Source organism: Hypanus sabinus, chromosome 22, assembly GCF_030144855.1.
Source record: "Hypanus sabinus isolate sHypSab1 chromosome 22, sHypSab1.hap1, whole genome shotgun sequence".
Lineage (NCBI taxonomy): Eukaryota > Metazoa > Chordata > Chondrichthyes > Myliobatiformes > Dasyatidae > Hypanus > Hypanus sabinus.
Window position 1 is genome coordinate 20760661 of NC_082727.1, and position 18126 is coordinate 20778786.

At 42.2% G+C, this 18126-nt stretch overlaps 1 protein-coding gene across 5 annotated transcripts in view; it reads left to right on the forward strand.

The window, feature by feature from the left end:
* Positions 1 to 18126, forward strand: part of cfap43 (cilia and flagella associated protein 43) — a 113153-nt gene that overhangs the window by 22345 nt on the left and 72682 nt on the right. For all 5 annotated transcript variants that reach the window (XM_059947215.1, XM_059947216.1, XM_059947217.1 and 2 more), the window contains 5 exons: positions 302 to 452; positions 9142 to 9304; positions 10937 to 11049; positions 13676 to 13807; positions 14998 to 15114. In XM_059947215.1, the coding sequence (XP_059803198.1) occupies positions 302 to 452; positions 9142 to 9304; positions 10937 to 11049; positions 13676 to 13807; positions 14998 to 15114 (676 nt within the window). The remainder of the gene's footprint in view (positions 1 to 301; positions 453 to 9141; positions 9305 to 10936; positions 11050 to 13675; positions 13808 to 14997; positions 15115 to 18126) is intronic.

Genomic DNA, 18126 nt, shown 5'->3' on the forward strand with positions numbered 1-18126 from the left:
AGCAGAGGCAGATTTAATTGTAGTGTTTACAAGGGTCCTGGATTTATATCTAAAAGTAAGAAAACATTTCAGGACCAAAGAGAAAAACTTTGGTGATTCAGACTAGTTGGTTTATTGTTGTAGAGAACCAGTATGGACTTGATGGGCTGAATGACCTCTTTCTTTACTGCGGTAATTCCCTTGTCAAACAATTATTTGAGTATTTTAATGTAGTTGTCAATATATAAGGGATTTCACGATTTTTACACAGTGTTGCTCTAACTGAAAAATGTTAATAAAGCATTTTCATTTAAAACTTCAGAAATATAAAGCTTCCTGCAGAAGATGGATCAACGACATTTTCTGAAGACTTCAGCATCAGTCCAGACTGCAGTGCCTTAACTTATTATGGTCCTAAAATGTTAATATCAACAGAGGCTGGACTTGTGGGAGAGATGGCCAAGACATTTGTGGTAAGTTGAGTTGGGTGTTTGTTCGAGCGTCAGAGCACATTTTGACCATAGGATGCAGGAGCAGAATTAGGACATTTGGCCCATTGAGTCTGCTCTGCCATTGCATCACAGCTGATTTGTAATCCCTTTGAATCCCATTCTCCTGCCTTCTCCCCATAACCTTTGACATCCTTACTAATCAAGAACCTATCAACCTCTACTTTAAAGATACCCAAATGACTGCTTAATTTTAATCAATGCATCCTCTCATTCCTTCTCAAAAAGTTTACTTTGATTTATTTATTTACTTAGAGATACGACGTGGAACAGGCCCTGTCAGCCCAACCCAGCAACACACCTATTTAACACTAGCCTTATCATGGGACAGTTTACAATGACCATTTAACCAACTAACCGGTATATCTTTGGACTGTGGGAGGAAACCAGAGCACCCAGAGGAAACCCACATGGTTTTTAAAGACAACACCGGAATTGAACTCCATACTCTAAAATGCCCCGAGCTGTAATAGCGTTGCCATAGCCGCTACAGTACCATATTGCTCACAAGATCTTTTCAAAGGTTCGATTTCTGCCAGGGTCTCTGCTCAGCTAATTTTCACTCTGTAGTTAATGGATGTCTAGGGCAGTTGCTGGAGTCTCTACCCTGCCTCTAACAAGCTTGAAGAAGTCTGGTGCTGCAGCTGTGACTCCTCACTTAATGCACATGAGACACGGAAATCAAAACTTGCTGAGTAACATTGAAGGATCCAGTCTGTGAATAATTCAGGCTGGTGGCTGACACCAGAACTAAATAACACAAGAGATTTTAGAAGAACTGTCAAAACGGAAATGAAGCTCAACTGTGGCTAACAAGTGAATGTAAGGATAAGAAAAGTTTTTCATGTTGTCACAAAGAATAATCAGACTGGTAAAATGAGAGCATTCAGACCTAGCAGAGAAGAAAACAAAGTTTAGATAAGGATAAAGTATCCAAAGAACGAAGCTGAGAGTAATGAGAAACATCAAAACAGGCTAAAAACTTCTATGGTTATGTGTAAATGGAAAAGATCACATAAGGTCAATGTGTGCATGCCCTTTATAGACTGAATGAGGAAATAATATGTTTTTATTTTATTTAGAGATACAGCATGGAGCAGGTCCTTCTGGCCCCCCAGCAATCCACCTATTCAATAGGTTCAATGGGTACACTTAATGTCAGAGAAGTGTATACAATACACATCATGAAATACTTTTTCCTCTCAAACAATCACGAAAACAGGGGAGTGCCCCAAAGAATGAATGTTAGAACCCCAAATCCCCCCCAGCTCTCCTTCCCACACACAAGCAGCAGCAAAACAATGACCCTCCCCGCTCCCCCACCAGCAAAAAAAAAACATTGGCATCCTCCACTGAGCACTCAAGCATGCAGCAAAGCATTAATAAAGACACAGATTTGCAGCACCCCAAAGACTATTCGTTCACCCAGTAATTGGGCATTCCACAGGCTCTCTCTCTCTCCCTAATAAGGCAAAAAGAAGTGTCCCCATTTCACAGATAGAGGAGAGACATAACAAACGACTCACTGACTTATGATGTCAAAGGTCAGTTGCATCGCTTTTTCTGAGATCTGCACTCAGAGAGCTCAGGGCTCTGGACACACAGGATGCAGCCACACCACTGGTCCCAATGTTCAGTGATCTCCTGCAATGCTTTGAATCAGCCCATCTCCAGAGCCACGAAAATCCGGCACCCCGAAGGCATGTTAGTATTCCAGGCCGCGTCCTTGGGATATCAAAAAGCAGCCAGTCATGAGGCCCCGAGAGTGGGTCCTATTCCTGCAAAGAACTGAAATCAAAGTGTAACTCCAGGTCAGGGTCTTCAAAAGAACCTTGAAAAGGAAAAAAAAAGAGATATCAAAGGTGGAAATAGAGCTGTTTCCAAACACACAAGCAAAGGAATCGCTGTTTCGTGCCATCTTGACTTTACTCCACCCTAATTAGCCTAATTACTGGACAATTTAACCTACTAACTGGTACATATTTGGCCAGTGGAAGAAAACCAGAGCATCTTGTGGAAATCCACACGGTCTTGTGAAGAATGTAAAAACTCCTTACAAACAGTGCTGGAATTAAACTCTAAATTTCAACACCTTTAGCTCTAATAGTGTTATGCTACCTACCTATCAAATGTTGAAGGACATCGATAGAGTGGATATTTGCTATGGTGAGAGGGTTTAGGACCAGAGAACACAGCATCAGAATGGAGGGTTGTCCTTTTCGAACTGAGATGTGGAGGAATTTCTTATCCAGGGAATGGTGAATCTGTGGAATTCCTTGCCACAGATAGTGATACAAACATGGAAGTGATAGGTGAAGCCAGGTGGGTGCCGAAGAGGAATGAAGTGTGAGAGTCATCGGGGGAAGTGATGGACAGGTGAGGTATGAAAGGGGCTAGAGTGGGGAAATGAAGAAGGGGAGGTGTTATAAATCACTGGAAGCTGGAGAAATTGATATGCATGCCATTAGGTTGGAGGGTAGCTAGATGGAATATGAGGTGTTGCTGAGAGTGATCTTATCATGGCGGAAGAGGATCGCATGGACTGGCATGTTGGAATGGGAATAGGGATTGGAATTGAAATGGTTGGCCAATGGGAAATCTTGCTTTTTACAGTTTGGGTTGCTCCAGCATCTGCAGAATTTCTTGTGATAAAGATTGTACAGCAGAAGTTGTATATGATGTTGGTAAGGCCTAATTTGGAGTCTTGCATGCGGTTTTGGTCAATTATCAACATAGAGATGCCAATAAGATTCAAAGAGTGTAGAAAAAATTTACAAAGATGTTGCCAGGACTTGAGGACCTGAGGTAAGGGGAAATGTTGAATAGGTTAGGAATTTATTCCATAGAGCATAGAAGAACAAAGGGAGACTTGATCCAAGTTTACACAATGATGAGGGGATAGATAAGGTAAATGCAAGATGGTTTTTACCACTGAGGGTGGGTGAAGCTAGAACCAGAGGTCTTGTGTGAAGGGTGAAAAGTGAAATATTTAAGGGGAACATGAGGGGGAATTTCTTCAGTCAGAGGTTGGTGAGACTGTGAAATGAGTTGCCAGTGGACATGGTGAATGTGGGTTCGATTTCAACATTTAAAACAAATCTGTATAGGTATATGGATGGGGGAGGGGTATGGAGGGTTATCGTCCAGGTGTGGGTCGATGGTACTAGGCAGTTAAATAGTTCAGCATGAACTTGATGGGCTAAAGGGCCTGATTCTCTCCTGTGGTTTTTTAAGTTTCTATGAGACTTTGACTCTGTGAGAGGCATAGCTAGGGTGGATAGCCATTGACTCATTTTCCCTCAGGTGGTCATATAAAATACTAGAGGGCAGAGTTTTAAGAAGAGAGGGGTAAAAGTTTAAAGAAGCTTTGGGGCAAATGTTTCATGAAAAAGAAAGTGGTAGGCCCCTGGAACACGGTGCTGGGTATGTTGTGGAAACAGATGCAATAGCAATGTTTAGAGCTATTTAAACAGGCACTTGTACAGGCAGAGAATGGAGGGATATGAATTATATGCAGACAGATTTGTTTGGATTGGCATCATGGTCAGGAGAGACAATGTGGGCTGGAGGCTGTACTGCTCTATGGTCTATCTGCTGAAGTGCTGCTGTGCCCATCAATTACAGAGTTCATCCATTTTCATTCTTTACTAGACAACATCCTGTAATAAAAAATGAAAAGATCAAAAGAAAACAAAGAGGTGAAAGGAAGGAGACTGGTTTTGACTGGTTCTGTCCTTGGCTGATTTTCTGTTTAAGTACACTAAAGATAGTTTAAATATTAATCAGTAAATAAATAAAAAAATTCTATCTCAAAAAAATCTAACAAAATGTTGAACTCAACCTCCCCCAGGACATGCCCTCTTCTCATTATTACCATCTGGAAGGAGGTACAGAAGCCTAAAGGCACACACTCAGTGATTCAGGAACAGCTTCTTTCCCTCTGCCATCCAATCTCTCAATGGACATTGAACCCATGGACACAACCTCACTACATTTTTATTTCTGATTTTGCATTACTTATTTAATTTAAATACTTGATATACATATATATTTACAGAAGTTCAGTTTTCTCCCGTATTATCATGTATTGTATTGTACTCCTGTTAACAACCTTCACAACATAAGCCACTAGATGTCTATCTCAAAGAGACCCATTGTGCTTGGCCCAGATCCATCTAGGCCTTTCTATCCATGTACCTGTCCAAATGTCTTAAATATAGTTACTGGACCCAACTCCATAACTTCCTCTGGCAGCTTGTTCCACATAGCAACACCCACTGCATGGATAAAGTTGCCCCTCATTCCTTTTAAATCTTTACTCTTACTGTCAACCCATGCCTTCTCATTTTCAGTTCCCCAACCCTGAGAAAAAGGCTATCCATCAAACTTATCTATGTCCCTCATGATTTCCTGAATGTTTAAAATCTCACCCTCGTGTACTCAAGGGAAATGACTCTGAGCCTATTCAGCCTCTTCTGGTAATTGAGGATTTTCAGTCTTAGTAACATTCTCATGAATGTTTTCTGCATCTCTTCAAGTTGAATTGCATTCTTCCTATAGCTGGGAACCAGAACTGCACACAACACTTGAAAAACTCATGAAAAACTTGTACATTGTAACATGACAGGCCAGTTCCTGTACTGAATGCCCTGACTTTTAAGAACAAGTGTTCAAAAGCATTCCCTACCTGTGTCCTTTGGCTCAGTTAGTTCATGCCAACCAGTTGCCCACCCAAGTTAGTCCCATTTGGCCCATATCCTTTTTAAACAGTCTAAACATTTTTAAAATATATACTTATCCAAATGTCATTACAGTATTGAACTTGCCTCAAATACTTCCTCTGGCAGCTTGTTTTATATATGCATCACCTTCTGCATGAAGTTGCCCGCCCTCAGGTCCCCTTTAAATCTTTCCCTTATCACCTTAAATTTATGCCCTCTAGTCATTAGTTCCCCTAGAAATAGATTACGTATGCATCTTTAAGCGGATGAAAGTTCATCACCATGGCCAGAAGTGGGTAAGAAGGGGTTGACACCAAGCCAGACTGTAATGCAGTGGGATGAGGTTCTCTCTACCCAGCATTTTGTTAGCAAGTGTGCAGTCACTGGAGAACAACATTGAAGATCTCAGGGCAAGATTACAGTATCAGAGGGAAATGAGGGACTGTTTTATTCTATGTCTAAGCAAGACTTGGCTTTTTTTCAGTAAGCCAGATACAGTGATCAAACTAGAAGGCTTCTCGATTTCCCATATGGACCAAACTGCTTATTTGGAAAAGATAAAAAGGAGAGGTGTGTGCTTCATGGTAAACTCTTGGTGGTGCTCCGATGTGGAGGTTTTGTCAAACATGTGTTCCCCCAACCTTGTACACCTAACAACCAAATCTGACCATTCTATTTAACTAGGGATTTCTCCTCCATATTCCTGACCACAGTTTACATACCACCAGCAGCCGACTATAATCAAGCACTTGATATACTGCATGTTGGCAGTGATGCTTCAGTACCATTTGAGCTATGTCCACTTTGAAAGGGAGAAAATAACTACAGCTGTGAAGATCCCTGCTGCACCCAGTGACCCTGTGTCTCTGTCTTGGAAGCTGATGAGAACCTAAGAGCAGAGGACACAGCCTCAGAATAGAGGGGCATCCTTTTAGAATGGAAATAAGAAGGAATTTCTTTAGACAGTGAGTGGTGAATTTGTGGAATTCTTTGCCATAGGCAGCTGTGGAAGCCAAGTCTTTACATATATTTAAGGCAGAAGTTCATAGATTCTTGACTGATCAGGACATGAAGGGATACTGGGAGAAGTCAGGAGATTGGAGCTGAGAGGAAAATTGGATCAGCCATGATGAAATGGCAGAGCAAACAATGGGCCAAATGGACTAATTTTGCTCCAATATCTTATAGTCTTATGGTTAACTGCTATGTTACCATGGTACTCCATATTGGATAACAAGGAACCGGTAGAGAAATTAAGTCCTGATGAATCATCTTGGCTCGAAATGTCAACTGTTTATTCCTGTCCATAGATGCTGTCTGACCTGCTGAATTCCTCCAGCATTTTGTGCATGTTACTAGAGAAATTGAGCATGTATAGTATTGTGGATAAACAGGAGAAAATCTGCAGATTTTGGAAATCTAAGCAACACACAAAATGCTGGAGGAACTCAGTAGGCCAGGCAGCATCTACAGAAAAGAGTAAACAGTTGACATTTTGAGCTGAAACCCTTTGGCAGGACTAGAGGTAAAAAGCTGAGGAGTAGATTTTCAAGGTGTGGGGAGTGGGGAGTGAAACACCAGGTGATAGGTGAAACCTGGAGGGGGGAAGGATGAAGTAAAGAGCTTAGAAATTGATAGGTGAAGGAGACAGAACGCCATGGAAGAAAGAAAAAAGGGGAGGAGTACCGGAGGGAGGTGTTGGACAGCAAGAAGCTAAAGTGAGGGAGGGAAAAGGGGATGGGAAATGGTGAAGGGGGGACATTACAGGAAATTTGAGAAATCAATGTTCATGCCATCAGGTTGGAGGTTACCCAAATGGAATAGAATGTGTTGTTCCTCCAACCTAAGTGTGGCCTTATCCCAACAATGGAGGAGGCCACAGATGGACATATCGGAATGGGACTGGGAAGTGGAACTAAAATGGGTGGCCACTGGGAGATCCCATTGATTCCAGTGGAATGAAGCATAGATGCTCGGCAAAACGGTCTCCCAATCTTCATCAGGTCTCACCGATGTACAGGAGGCTGCACTGGGAGCACTGAACACAGTAAATGACCCAACAGACTTGTAGGTGAAGAGTCGTCTCACCCGGAAGAACTGTTTAGGGCCCAAATAACAGTAAGGGAGGAGGTGTAAGGGCAGGTGTAGCACTTGTTCCTCTTACAAGGATAAGTGCCTGAAGGGAGATCAGTGGGGAGGGACAAATGGACAAGGAAGTCATGTAGGGAGCAATCCTTGTGGAAAGCAGAAAGTGGGGGGTGGGGCAGGGAAAGATGTGCTTGGAGGTGGCAAAATTTTGGAGAATTATGTGCTGGACATGGAGGCTGGTGGGGTGGTAGGTGAGGACAAGAGGAAACCTATCCCTGGTAGGGTGGTGGGAGGATAGGAAAGAGCAGACGTGCATGAAATGGAAGAGAGCATGAAATGGTTGAGGGCAGCAATGATGGTAGAGGAAGGGGAGTCCCGTTCTTTGAAAAAGAAGGACATCTCCTTCATTCTAGAATGAAAAGCCTCATCCTGAGAGCAGAGACAGAGGAACTGAGAGAACGAGATGAACATCCATACATCCATTTCTCAAACTTCTGGCAATGACCCCCCCCCCTTCACCATTTCCCATCCTCACCTAATCTCCTTGCGCCCCCATCATCCTTCTGGTGCTCCTCCCCTGTTTTTCTTTCTTCCATGGCCTTCTGTCTCTTGCACCTATCAACTTCTAAGCTCTTTACTTCATCCTTCCCTGTCCAAGGTTTCACCTGTCACATGGTGTTTCACAGACCTCTCCTCCCACCTTTTAAATCAGTTCCTCAGCCTTTTTTCTCCAGTTCTGTCAAAGGGTTTTGGCCCGAAATGTCAATTGTACTGAATTCCTCCAGCATTTTGTATGACATACAGTATTGTGTCTTTGGAAGAAAATATGGAAAATCCTCTAGAAATAATAGAAATTTACAGATCTGGACTGACTGAGAAGCTGACAGAAATCACTATTAGTAAAGAATCAGAATCAGAGAATCAGATTAGTTATCACTGGCTTGCTTGTTGTGAAAATTGTTGTAAGAACATGAAAAGAAATAGTGCAGAAGAACGGTGATGAAACCAGTAGACCCGGTGGCCTACTTCATATGGTTTTGAAAGGTTTACCTTTGGAGATAGTCAATGGACCAATTAGAATTCTGCAAAGTTCTGTAGGATCTCCAATGGTTCCCAGAGACTGGAAAATTGCAACGTCTCTATTCAATATTAGAGAGAAAACACAGGAACTATAGACTAGTTAGTAGTAGGAAAAGGAGGAGCATCATTTATTGAGGAATTGGTAACAGAGCCATTATAAAATAATAAATAAAATGGGGAAATTAAATATGGAATTGTAACAGAAATTATGTTTGACATTTTTTCTGTGTTTTTTTGAAGTTGCATTTAGCAGAACAGATGAGAGGGAACCATAACATCTGCTGTATTTGGTATGTAAGATGTCATATAGAGGTTACAAAACAAATGAGTTATTGGATATTAAATATTTGTGTGGGTTGAAGATGAGTTAAATAATAGAAATAAAAAGGTAGGGATAAATGGGTTATGAATAGTGGGATTTTGCAGGGTGCACAGTGCAGGAAGTTAGGAGTTCCCATTATTTGTGCTGTGGTGGCCCGTCCAGACTCAGCTCCTCTGAAGATCACTAAACCCAGTTCCTAACCCAATCCTGTCCCCAATCCCAAACACCTCCTAATCCCATTTCTAACCTAAATTCTGAGTATGTCCCCAATCCTCTCCAGAATGAAGCCAAGGTCTATTATTAGCCTTCAGCATAATACCATCAATCAGGGTACAGTAATCTATCATATTTCTGAGTGCCCAGAGGAAGCCAGAAAGGAGCTGTGTAATGGCTGATGGTAACCAGGGATGCTTTCATTTTTAATTTCCTCTCTCATTTCAAGCCACAAGAACTCCAGATGGCAGTGGTCCAACCCGTATCTATTTGCTGGACTCCAACCTCCAATTTATATGTCGGCTGTGAAAAGGGGCATCTTTTACAGGTGGACCCCGAAACGCATAAAGCTGTTTTACTGGGAACTCCATCCTTTGAACAGTCGTCCGATGGTAAGATAATATGCCTAATTATTTTTTGGAAATGAACATTATGCTCATCCTATCCATAAAATCTAACCTGGTCTGGGGCTTAATGTTTAAAGAATATTTATTTGATTGCACTGCTATCTCTGTCTCTAAGCATACATACTCCTTTTACCTATCTGTCTTTAGTTATCAGTATTACTGAGCTAGCTCTGAAACTTAAGCTCTTACTTTTACATTAAGCTCTTAATATGTAACCCTGCACTCACTCCATCCTCCCTAGAAACTAAAACACAATGGTACAGCTCAGGAACAGGCCCTTCAGCCCACGGTGTTGCTCCTAACTAAGATAATGGCACCTAATCCCTGTGCCCACACAATGCATATACCCTTCCATTCTCTGCAATATTCATGCATCATATCAAGAGCCTCTTCAATGCCTCTATATTGGCTTTCACCATGCTTGGCAGTACATTCCAGGCGCTTGCCATTCTCTGTGAAAACAAAAATTAGACCATAAGACACAGGAGCAGAATTAGGCTATTTAGCCCATTGAATTTGCTCTGCCATTCTGTCACGGCTGATTTATCATCCCTCATTCTCCTTCTCCCTATAACCTTTGACATCCTTACTAATCTAGAACTTATCAAACTCTGCTTTAAATATATCCAAATGACTTGGTCTCTATAGCTGTCTGTGGCAATCCACAAATTCACCACTCTCTGGCTGAAGAAATTCCTCCTTATCTCTGTTCTAATGGGATATACATCTATTGTGAGGCTGTGCCCTCTGATCCTAGACTCCCCCACTGTAGTGAACATACTCTCCACATCCATTCAATCTAGGCCTTTCAATTTTCCATAGTTTTCAATAAGATTCTCCCCTCATTCCTCTAAACTCCAGTGAGTACAAACCAAGTTAGTAAGATGTAACCTACCCACCAAAGCCTTGCTGAGTGACCTTAATTAGACCATGAGTTTTAAATGCGTATATATCCCTAAAAATCCCCTCCAGACTGAATCTGAGTATATTTAGAATTCACACAAACACTAAGTTGTAAGCTGCTTTTTTTTTGGATTTTTTACTTAACTAGTCACACAAGTTTCCTGGCATGAGAAAGTAATCTGGGAAAACACAATACTGAAGCTAACACAAGAATTTTGGGGAGCAGCTAGTGACCCTTATCTATCTTTGAGCAAATAGCTTTGGATTTAAAGCAGAGTGAGGGAGATTAAGGTGCCCACTAACTTGAGGCATAAAGCAGTATGTTTTGTAATTGACTATGTTTCATTTTGTGGGGATCTTGCAAAAAGGAGAGGTTGATTAAGAGCAAAATATTGACCAGAACATCAGGAGAAATTCTTCAATAAATACTGCCAGCTCCTACACTGATATATCAAACCTCCATTCAATGTCTCACCTGTAATCCAGGTGCATCCTATTTTCCTGCATTGCTTTTTCCACACTGTTGTTTTCAAGGTTCATGATTGTTTATTGTCATTTTTCAGAACACAAGTGTAAAGGAGAACAAAATGATTGTTACTCTGGATCAATAAGCATTTAAAAACACAATAAATGTGAATATAAAAGCAATCCTATATAGCACAAATTTTCCTACCCTGTCTAATGAAGAAACCTTTTGTTCTCTCCCTCGTTTAGATAGGATGGAAAAGTTGGTGTCGACAATCAAGCTGACCACATATTCTAAGTTGCAACCACACTCTGTGAATACCTTAGCACTTAACACTAGGGGATTGTTTACAGCAGGAAAGGTATGTTTCAGATGGTGATAACCACTTGCCCTAGGGTCACTGCTCCTGTACCAATGGTATCTCAGCACCAGTGGGGTTGGAAGTACTGGGGTAGTCAGAAGTAACAGATAGGAGGGGAACACTTCAGGAAGATAGTCGGACTTTACAGGGCAAGAATAATTAGGCTTGAACATGATCATGTATCCCAAGAAGTAACGTATATGATTAGTTGTTCCTAAATCATGTTCCAAAACTCCCTGAAGAATTTGACTTCTGATAACCTAGTTCAGGGGTCGGCAACGTTTACCACTGAAAGAGCCAATATGGACCCATTTCCCACAGAAAAGAAAACACTGGGAGCCACAAAACCCGTTTGACATTTAAAATGAAATAACACTGCATACAACGGTTTTTTTTGCCTTTATGCTATGTATAAACAAACTATAATGTGTTGCATTTATGAAATTGATGAACTCCTGCAGAGAAAACGAAATTCCATTTCTACATGCAACAAAAACATTTTGAACTCCGAAAAAAAGACGTTGGGTTGAAGGTTACTCCATAGGTAGCCTACCTTGGATCGAAGAATTAAAAGAAAGCGCGCACTGGCGGGTGTCAGGCATTGGCAGTGGTGATGTATATTAATAGCAATAAAAAACACATTGTAGTGGTGTAGCGCTACATGCAGCGCTAAAATAAAGACACTGCAGTCAAAGGTAACTTTATTCGAACTAAACAGCCTTGATTTAAAGCCTCCCTCAACCCGTCCCCGTGGGCGCGGATGCTCCAAAAGACACGTACTCACAAACCCCCGTAGGCTATCTCCCTTAGCCGGAACGGTGGCTAATTGTGAGCCGGTTTGGATGTGCCAGGAAATGGGGTCTCCACAACGTTTTTAGATTGTACTAGATCACCATAATCTTCAAATTTCAAATTACATTTCAAAAACTAACAAACTACAGGGAGCCGCAGCACAGAGATCAAAGAGCCGCGTGCGGCTCCGGAGCCGCGGGTTGCCGACCCTTGACCTAGTTAATGCTTGGATTATCCCTGATTAGCCACCAATTCCAACATAGGTAAAACATTAGGAACTACTGCCAGATTAAAAGTGCTTTGCTGTTATACTGTGAGACTGAGAATGCAGATGTGAATGTGAGCAGCACAGACAGTATCAGTTTGCCTGAATGTGTGCTTGATAGACACTGAGAACACATCAGTGAGTGAGAATAGGTTTAGAATTGGGTATTGGGCTAAATAATCAAAAGTTATCAGGGAACGAACTCAGAACTGCCCAACTCGAATGTCTATATGGTCTATAGGGAAACAAAACCTCAGAGGAGAGGTAGGTTCTCTGTTTCAGTCTTTATTAGCCCATGACTCATGAGGAATTTTTGGCTTTATCTGAGTTTTCCTGGAACTTGTTTGTTTCAACAGGACACCTGGGTTCACATGGAACTTGTAGTGAGAGGTCACAGTAAAGGTTGGAAAAAAGTTTGGAATTAAGTTATAGTCAGAAAGATGCAGGATGGAATAGTCCTTCTGGCCATCAAGTCCATGCTGACCATCAACATCCATTTACACTAATTTTACATTAATCTCTTTCTCCCTACATTCTACCACCCCTCACTAATTGTAAGTTAGAAAACTCTTCAGGTCAACTCCAGACCTTGAGGGTGACTGTGTGAGCCCCACTTTACATATGTTAACCTGTGCTTTTGTACTTCAGAACATGAGAGGGATGACGGGCAATAATCTCTCTGTCCCTCACCACCCACATCATGTCAATGGAAAGGGCAGGAAGTCATACCTGTATCGTAAAGTTTATAAATCAGGGAGATATTCCCCAATATGTCCAACATAATTAGGGGAATCAAGGAATATGGGATTGACACAGAAGCCTGGTGCAGAGGTGAAAGTTCAGCTATGAGCATACTGAATGGTATACAAGCCCAAGGGGCTACATGACTGATTCTTGAGTCAGTTAACGCTGCCTTCAGCATCTTGTTTCAACAGGACTAGCTGCCTCTTGGCACTGCCAGCCCTACTGTACATGTTATATGCATTATATTTGGGCTGATAAAGAAATCCGGTGTGTTAGTGGGTCAGGTTAAGGGTGAATTTGGGATAGATACTTCAGGATCTCTCACTTGGTATCAGACCACATACCCCTGATCCCTTTCCCTTGCTTTTATCTGTTCCCCACACTCAATATGTTGGTGTTAACATCAGTCCTCTGCGTGTCTGTGTTAATAACTAAATATGAACATCGATTTCTCTAACTTCCAGTAATTTCATCCCCCTCCCCTTGTCTCTTTGTCCATTCCCCATTCTGGTTCCTCTCTCTTCTCCTCGCTTGTTTATTACCCACCCCCCCTACCCACCCACTTTCTTCCTCACCTGGTCTCACCTGTCACCTGCCAGCTTGTACTCTCCCCCCCCCCCCCCCACCCCCGCATCATATTCTGGTTTCTGCGCCCTTACTTTCCAGCCTTGTAGAAGGGTCTTGGCCCAAAACGTTGACTGTCCATTCCCCTCCATAGATACTGCCTGACCTGCTGAGTTCCTCCAGCATCTTGTGTGTGCTGCTCGGATTTTCAGCATCTGCAGAATCTCCTGTGCTTATAACTAAATGTGATGCATTTTTCAGGATGGAAAACTCTACTGTATCAAAGTCAAATCCCAAACTCTGGAGGTTGAAGAATGCTGGTCTACGAATACACCAATCAGAAATATCACCTTTTCAGCGGACTACAAATCCCTGCTCATTGCTACAGAGGAGGTGGGTGGCAGCTGTCTTCTGGTTTCTCCTGTCACATGTGGTCTGAGCTCAAGCACCATCAGTTATTGCTGAGCTACAGCCAGAACCCTTTGTTACTTCCATCCTATTCGGCTGGAGAACACTGTAACTTCCCAGCTTTCCACGTCAATCTACTCACTCATGCAAAAGGGTGACTCCAGTTTAAATTCCACTCGTCTTCCCCCTATGAAGTCACTCCACGATTCCTTCACTCCTTCCCTTTCTTTCATAAAACACACCACAGTAGCTTAGCAGCTAATACAATGATATTACAGCTTGGGGTGTTACAAAGTTCAGAGTTCAGTGTTGGCGCTGTCTTTAGGGAGTTTGTATGTTCTCCCTGTGAACACTTTAATTTCCTCTGCATGCTCCAGTTTCCTCCTGCAGTCCAAAGATGTACGGTTTGGTAGATTAACTGGTCATTGTCAATTGTCCTGTGATTAGGTTAGTATTAAGTAGGTCAGTTGCTGGACGGTGCAGCTTATTGGGCCAGAAGGGCCTGTTTTGCCTTGTATTTCAAAATTAAAAATAAATGAAGTAACCTCATCCAGTACCTCCATCCCCAAGTGGAACAGTGGTGTAGCGGTTAGCGCAATGCAATTGCAGCGCTGGCAATCAGGATTCAATTCTCACTGCTGTCTGTAAGGAGTTTGTACATTCTCCCCACGACTGCGTGGGTTTCCTCTGGGTTCTCTGGTATCCTCCTTCCATGTTCCAAGGACATACAAGGTTGTAGATTAACTGGTCACAAGGCAAAGTCTCATTGGGCCGCATTGTGCTGTATTGCTAAGTAAATAAATATGTTGGCTAGGCCCTAATCACTGCAGTTCTCCCCCTAAAAACTTCTTTTACAGTCCTGTTGAAGGGTGTCAGCTCGAAATATCAACTCTTCATTCCTTCCCAAGATGCTGCCTCACCTGCTGAGCTCCTCCAGCATTTTATGTGGAGGAACTTACATAATGTTTCTTTGACTGTTCCTTGGTCGCCAGCCTTAATATCTCTATTTTAATTGACTCTTGGGAAGTGTTTCAAGTCATTTTACCTCACTGCGGGAACACAAACAGTTTGTCAGCTGCAGATGGGGAGTTTATCTATTGTACAGTGTTGGGACAATGATCCTGGGGTAACTGTGTAAACTGAGATGAGAGAATTGTTCATTATTTTTCCCTCAGGGTTCAGCATACCTTTATAGCCCATCTGAACAAACTGATGTGAGCACAGTCCTGAATGTATACAATGGAGACTTTGTATCAGCAGCATTTCTGGGGAGCGGAATGGAATACTGTGTGGTAAGAAAAAGATTACTGCTGTTGGTTCCCTAAGTATATCAGTTATTTTTGGCTGTTGGCCCTGGGCAAGAATATTTTCCCCAGGCACTGTCCACCCTTGTTCATTGCAAAGCACTGTTATCTTCAAGTCACTTGGTTGTAGAGCAAACCTATTCCAGAGACTAAAGTACTTGATCCACACTGACAGTGTGACTGAGGGAGTACTGCATTGTCAAAATATTTTCTTTCTGAGAAATATTTAAATCGAGGCCCCACCTACCTTCCTGACTGGTCTCCAAAATCTCACAATCAATTTTAAATTTGCTCTGGTTTCTGGTCAATATTTATCTCCCTACCAACATCATTACAGCTAATTGTTAGTAAATGAACAGTGGCAGATATTTAAGAAGACGTTTTATAATTCCTAGGAAAAGACTCTGTAGCTAACTAGCAAAATTAAGAATGGCATCAAATTACAAGTGACAGTACTCGACATCAGTTGAAGCGCAGAAGATTGGGAAAATTTTAGAAACACCCAAAGATTACTTAAACAAGGAAATAGGTTACAGAATACACTAACAAGAAATGCAAAAACATTAAGTGCTTTTACAGAATATAAAATGCAAGAAAATAGCTAAGGGTGAGAATAGGAGTGGGAAATGGGCGGGAAGTTTGAATGTACTTACATTGTATTTGTTTTCATGGTAGAAATCACCAAAAGCTTCTCAATAATAGTGAAAAATGGAGTTGGAGAAAGAGGAAGGAATAAAATTATTATTACTCCCCCCCCCCCCGCCACCAACCCCCGAGACAGACAGTACTAGTGGTGATAGCCGACTAGTGTCTGTTGTACTGTCACTTCCCATTAAAACCATTCACCTCACTACACATCTTGTTAGACTGGGGACAGATTGGCCTTTCATTACATTTTTACCAGGAATCATTGAGTGTGGATCTTCAAGCTCCTGTATTTCATCCCTAATGGTGGTAACAAAAAAAAAGAGGGCATCTTCATGATCCTTATTGATGGATGCCACTTCCTGCTCTCTGACACCAGTAGTGCATAATGGGAAACATGACACATCAAGCTGTGGGGGTGTTTCTGTAGCCTGTCCCAGTGAGCTCAAGGTATTGAAGTCCAACTCTCCACTTACCCAGAAGTTTGGACAACTGTAACTTCTCCACACTTGGCTCCTGATAGGTCATGCCTTGTATAGCTGACTGTGAGTGCTCAGATTTGAGAGGATGGTCTTTGCTAGAATCAATTCCTGCCTAAGCAAGGATCTGGACCTGCTATAATTTGCTTATCACCACAATAGGTCTACAGCAGATGACAATCTTACTAACTCTTCACTTGGCCTTGGATCACCTGAACAAAAGTAATACTTACCCTACATCACGCTCAGTGTTCAACACTATCATACCCCTCAGTTCTAATAACAAAGCTCCAAACCTAGGTCACTAAATCTTCCTCTGCAAGTGGATCCTTGACTTCCTTACCAGAAGACCACAGTCTGTGAGGATCGGAAATAACATCTCTTCCTCACTGACAGTCAACACGGGTGCACCTCAAGGATGCCTGCTTAGCCCACTGCTCCACTTTCTCCACACCCTCAACTGTGTGGAGTGGCACAGCTCAGATGCCATCTCTAAACTTGCTGATGACACAACTATAGTTGGCGGAATTTCAGATGATGATGAGGGGACATGCAGGAGGAAGATAGATTAGCTGGTATAGCAGCCCTCAATATCAGTCAGACCAAGGAATTGATTGTGAGCTGCAGGAAGGGTAGGATGAGGGAACACACACCAGTCTTCATCAAGGCATCAGAAGTGGAAAGGCTGAGCGTTTCTGAGGATCTATCCTAGGCCCAACATATTGATGTAGTTACAAAGGAGGCACGACAGTGGCTATATTTCATTAGGAGCTTGAGGAGAATTGGTATGTCACCAAAGATACTTTCAAATTTCTACAGATGTGCAGTGGAGAGCATGCTAACTGGTTGCATTACTGTCTCTTAGGGAGGAGTCATTGCACAGGATTGGCAAAAGCTGCAAGAAGTTGTAAACTCAGCCAGCTCCACCATGGGTACTAACCTCCCCAGCAGCCAGGATATTTTCAAAGGGCATTGCCTCAAAAAGGTGGCATTCATGATTAAGGAACCCCGTCACCCAGGACCTGTCCTCTTCTCATTGCTACCATCAAGGTGGAGATACAGGACCCTGAAGACACACTCAACATTTCAGGAACAGCTTCTCCCCCTCTACCATCAGATTTTTGAATGGATACTAAACCCATGAACACTTCCTCAGTAAATTTCCCACCTCTCTTTTTACAAACCATATTTATTTTTTATATGTACATCTTATTGTAATTCATAGTTTTTGTTGCTATGTACTGCTTCCACAAAACAACAAATTTAACGACGTATGCCAGTGATATTAAACCTGATTCTGAAATAACTTTGTTCATCTAAGTACATCACATTAACACGTCAATAAACTTAAATTAACATAGAAGACAAATAGACAATAGGTGCAGAAGTAGACCATTCGGCCCTTCGAGCCTGCACCGCCATTCTGAGATCATGGCTGATCATCTACTATCAATACCCGGTTCCTGCCTTGTCCCCATATCCCTTGATTCCCCTATCCATAAGATACCTACCTAGCTCCTACTTGAAAGCATCCAGAGAATTGGCCTCCACTACCTTCCGAGGCAGTGCATTCCAGACCCCCACATCTCTCTGGGAGAAGAAGTTTTTCCTTAACTCTGTCCTAAATGACCTACCCCTTATTCTCAAACCATGCCCTCTGGTACTGGACTCTCCCAGCATCTGGAACATATTTCCTGCCTCTATCTTGTCCAATCCTTTAATAATCTTATATGTTTCAATCAGATCCCCTCTCAATCTCCTTAATTCCAGCGTGTACAAGCCCAGTCTCTCTAACCTCTCTGCATAAGACAGTCCAGACATCCCAGGAATTAACCTTGTGAATCTACGCTGCACTTCCTCTACAGCCAGGATGTCC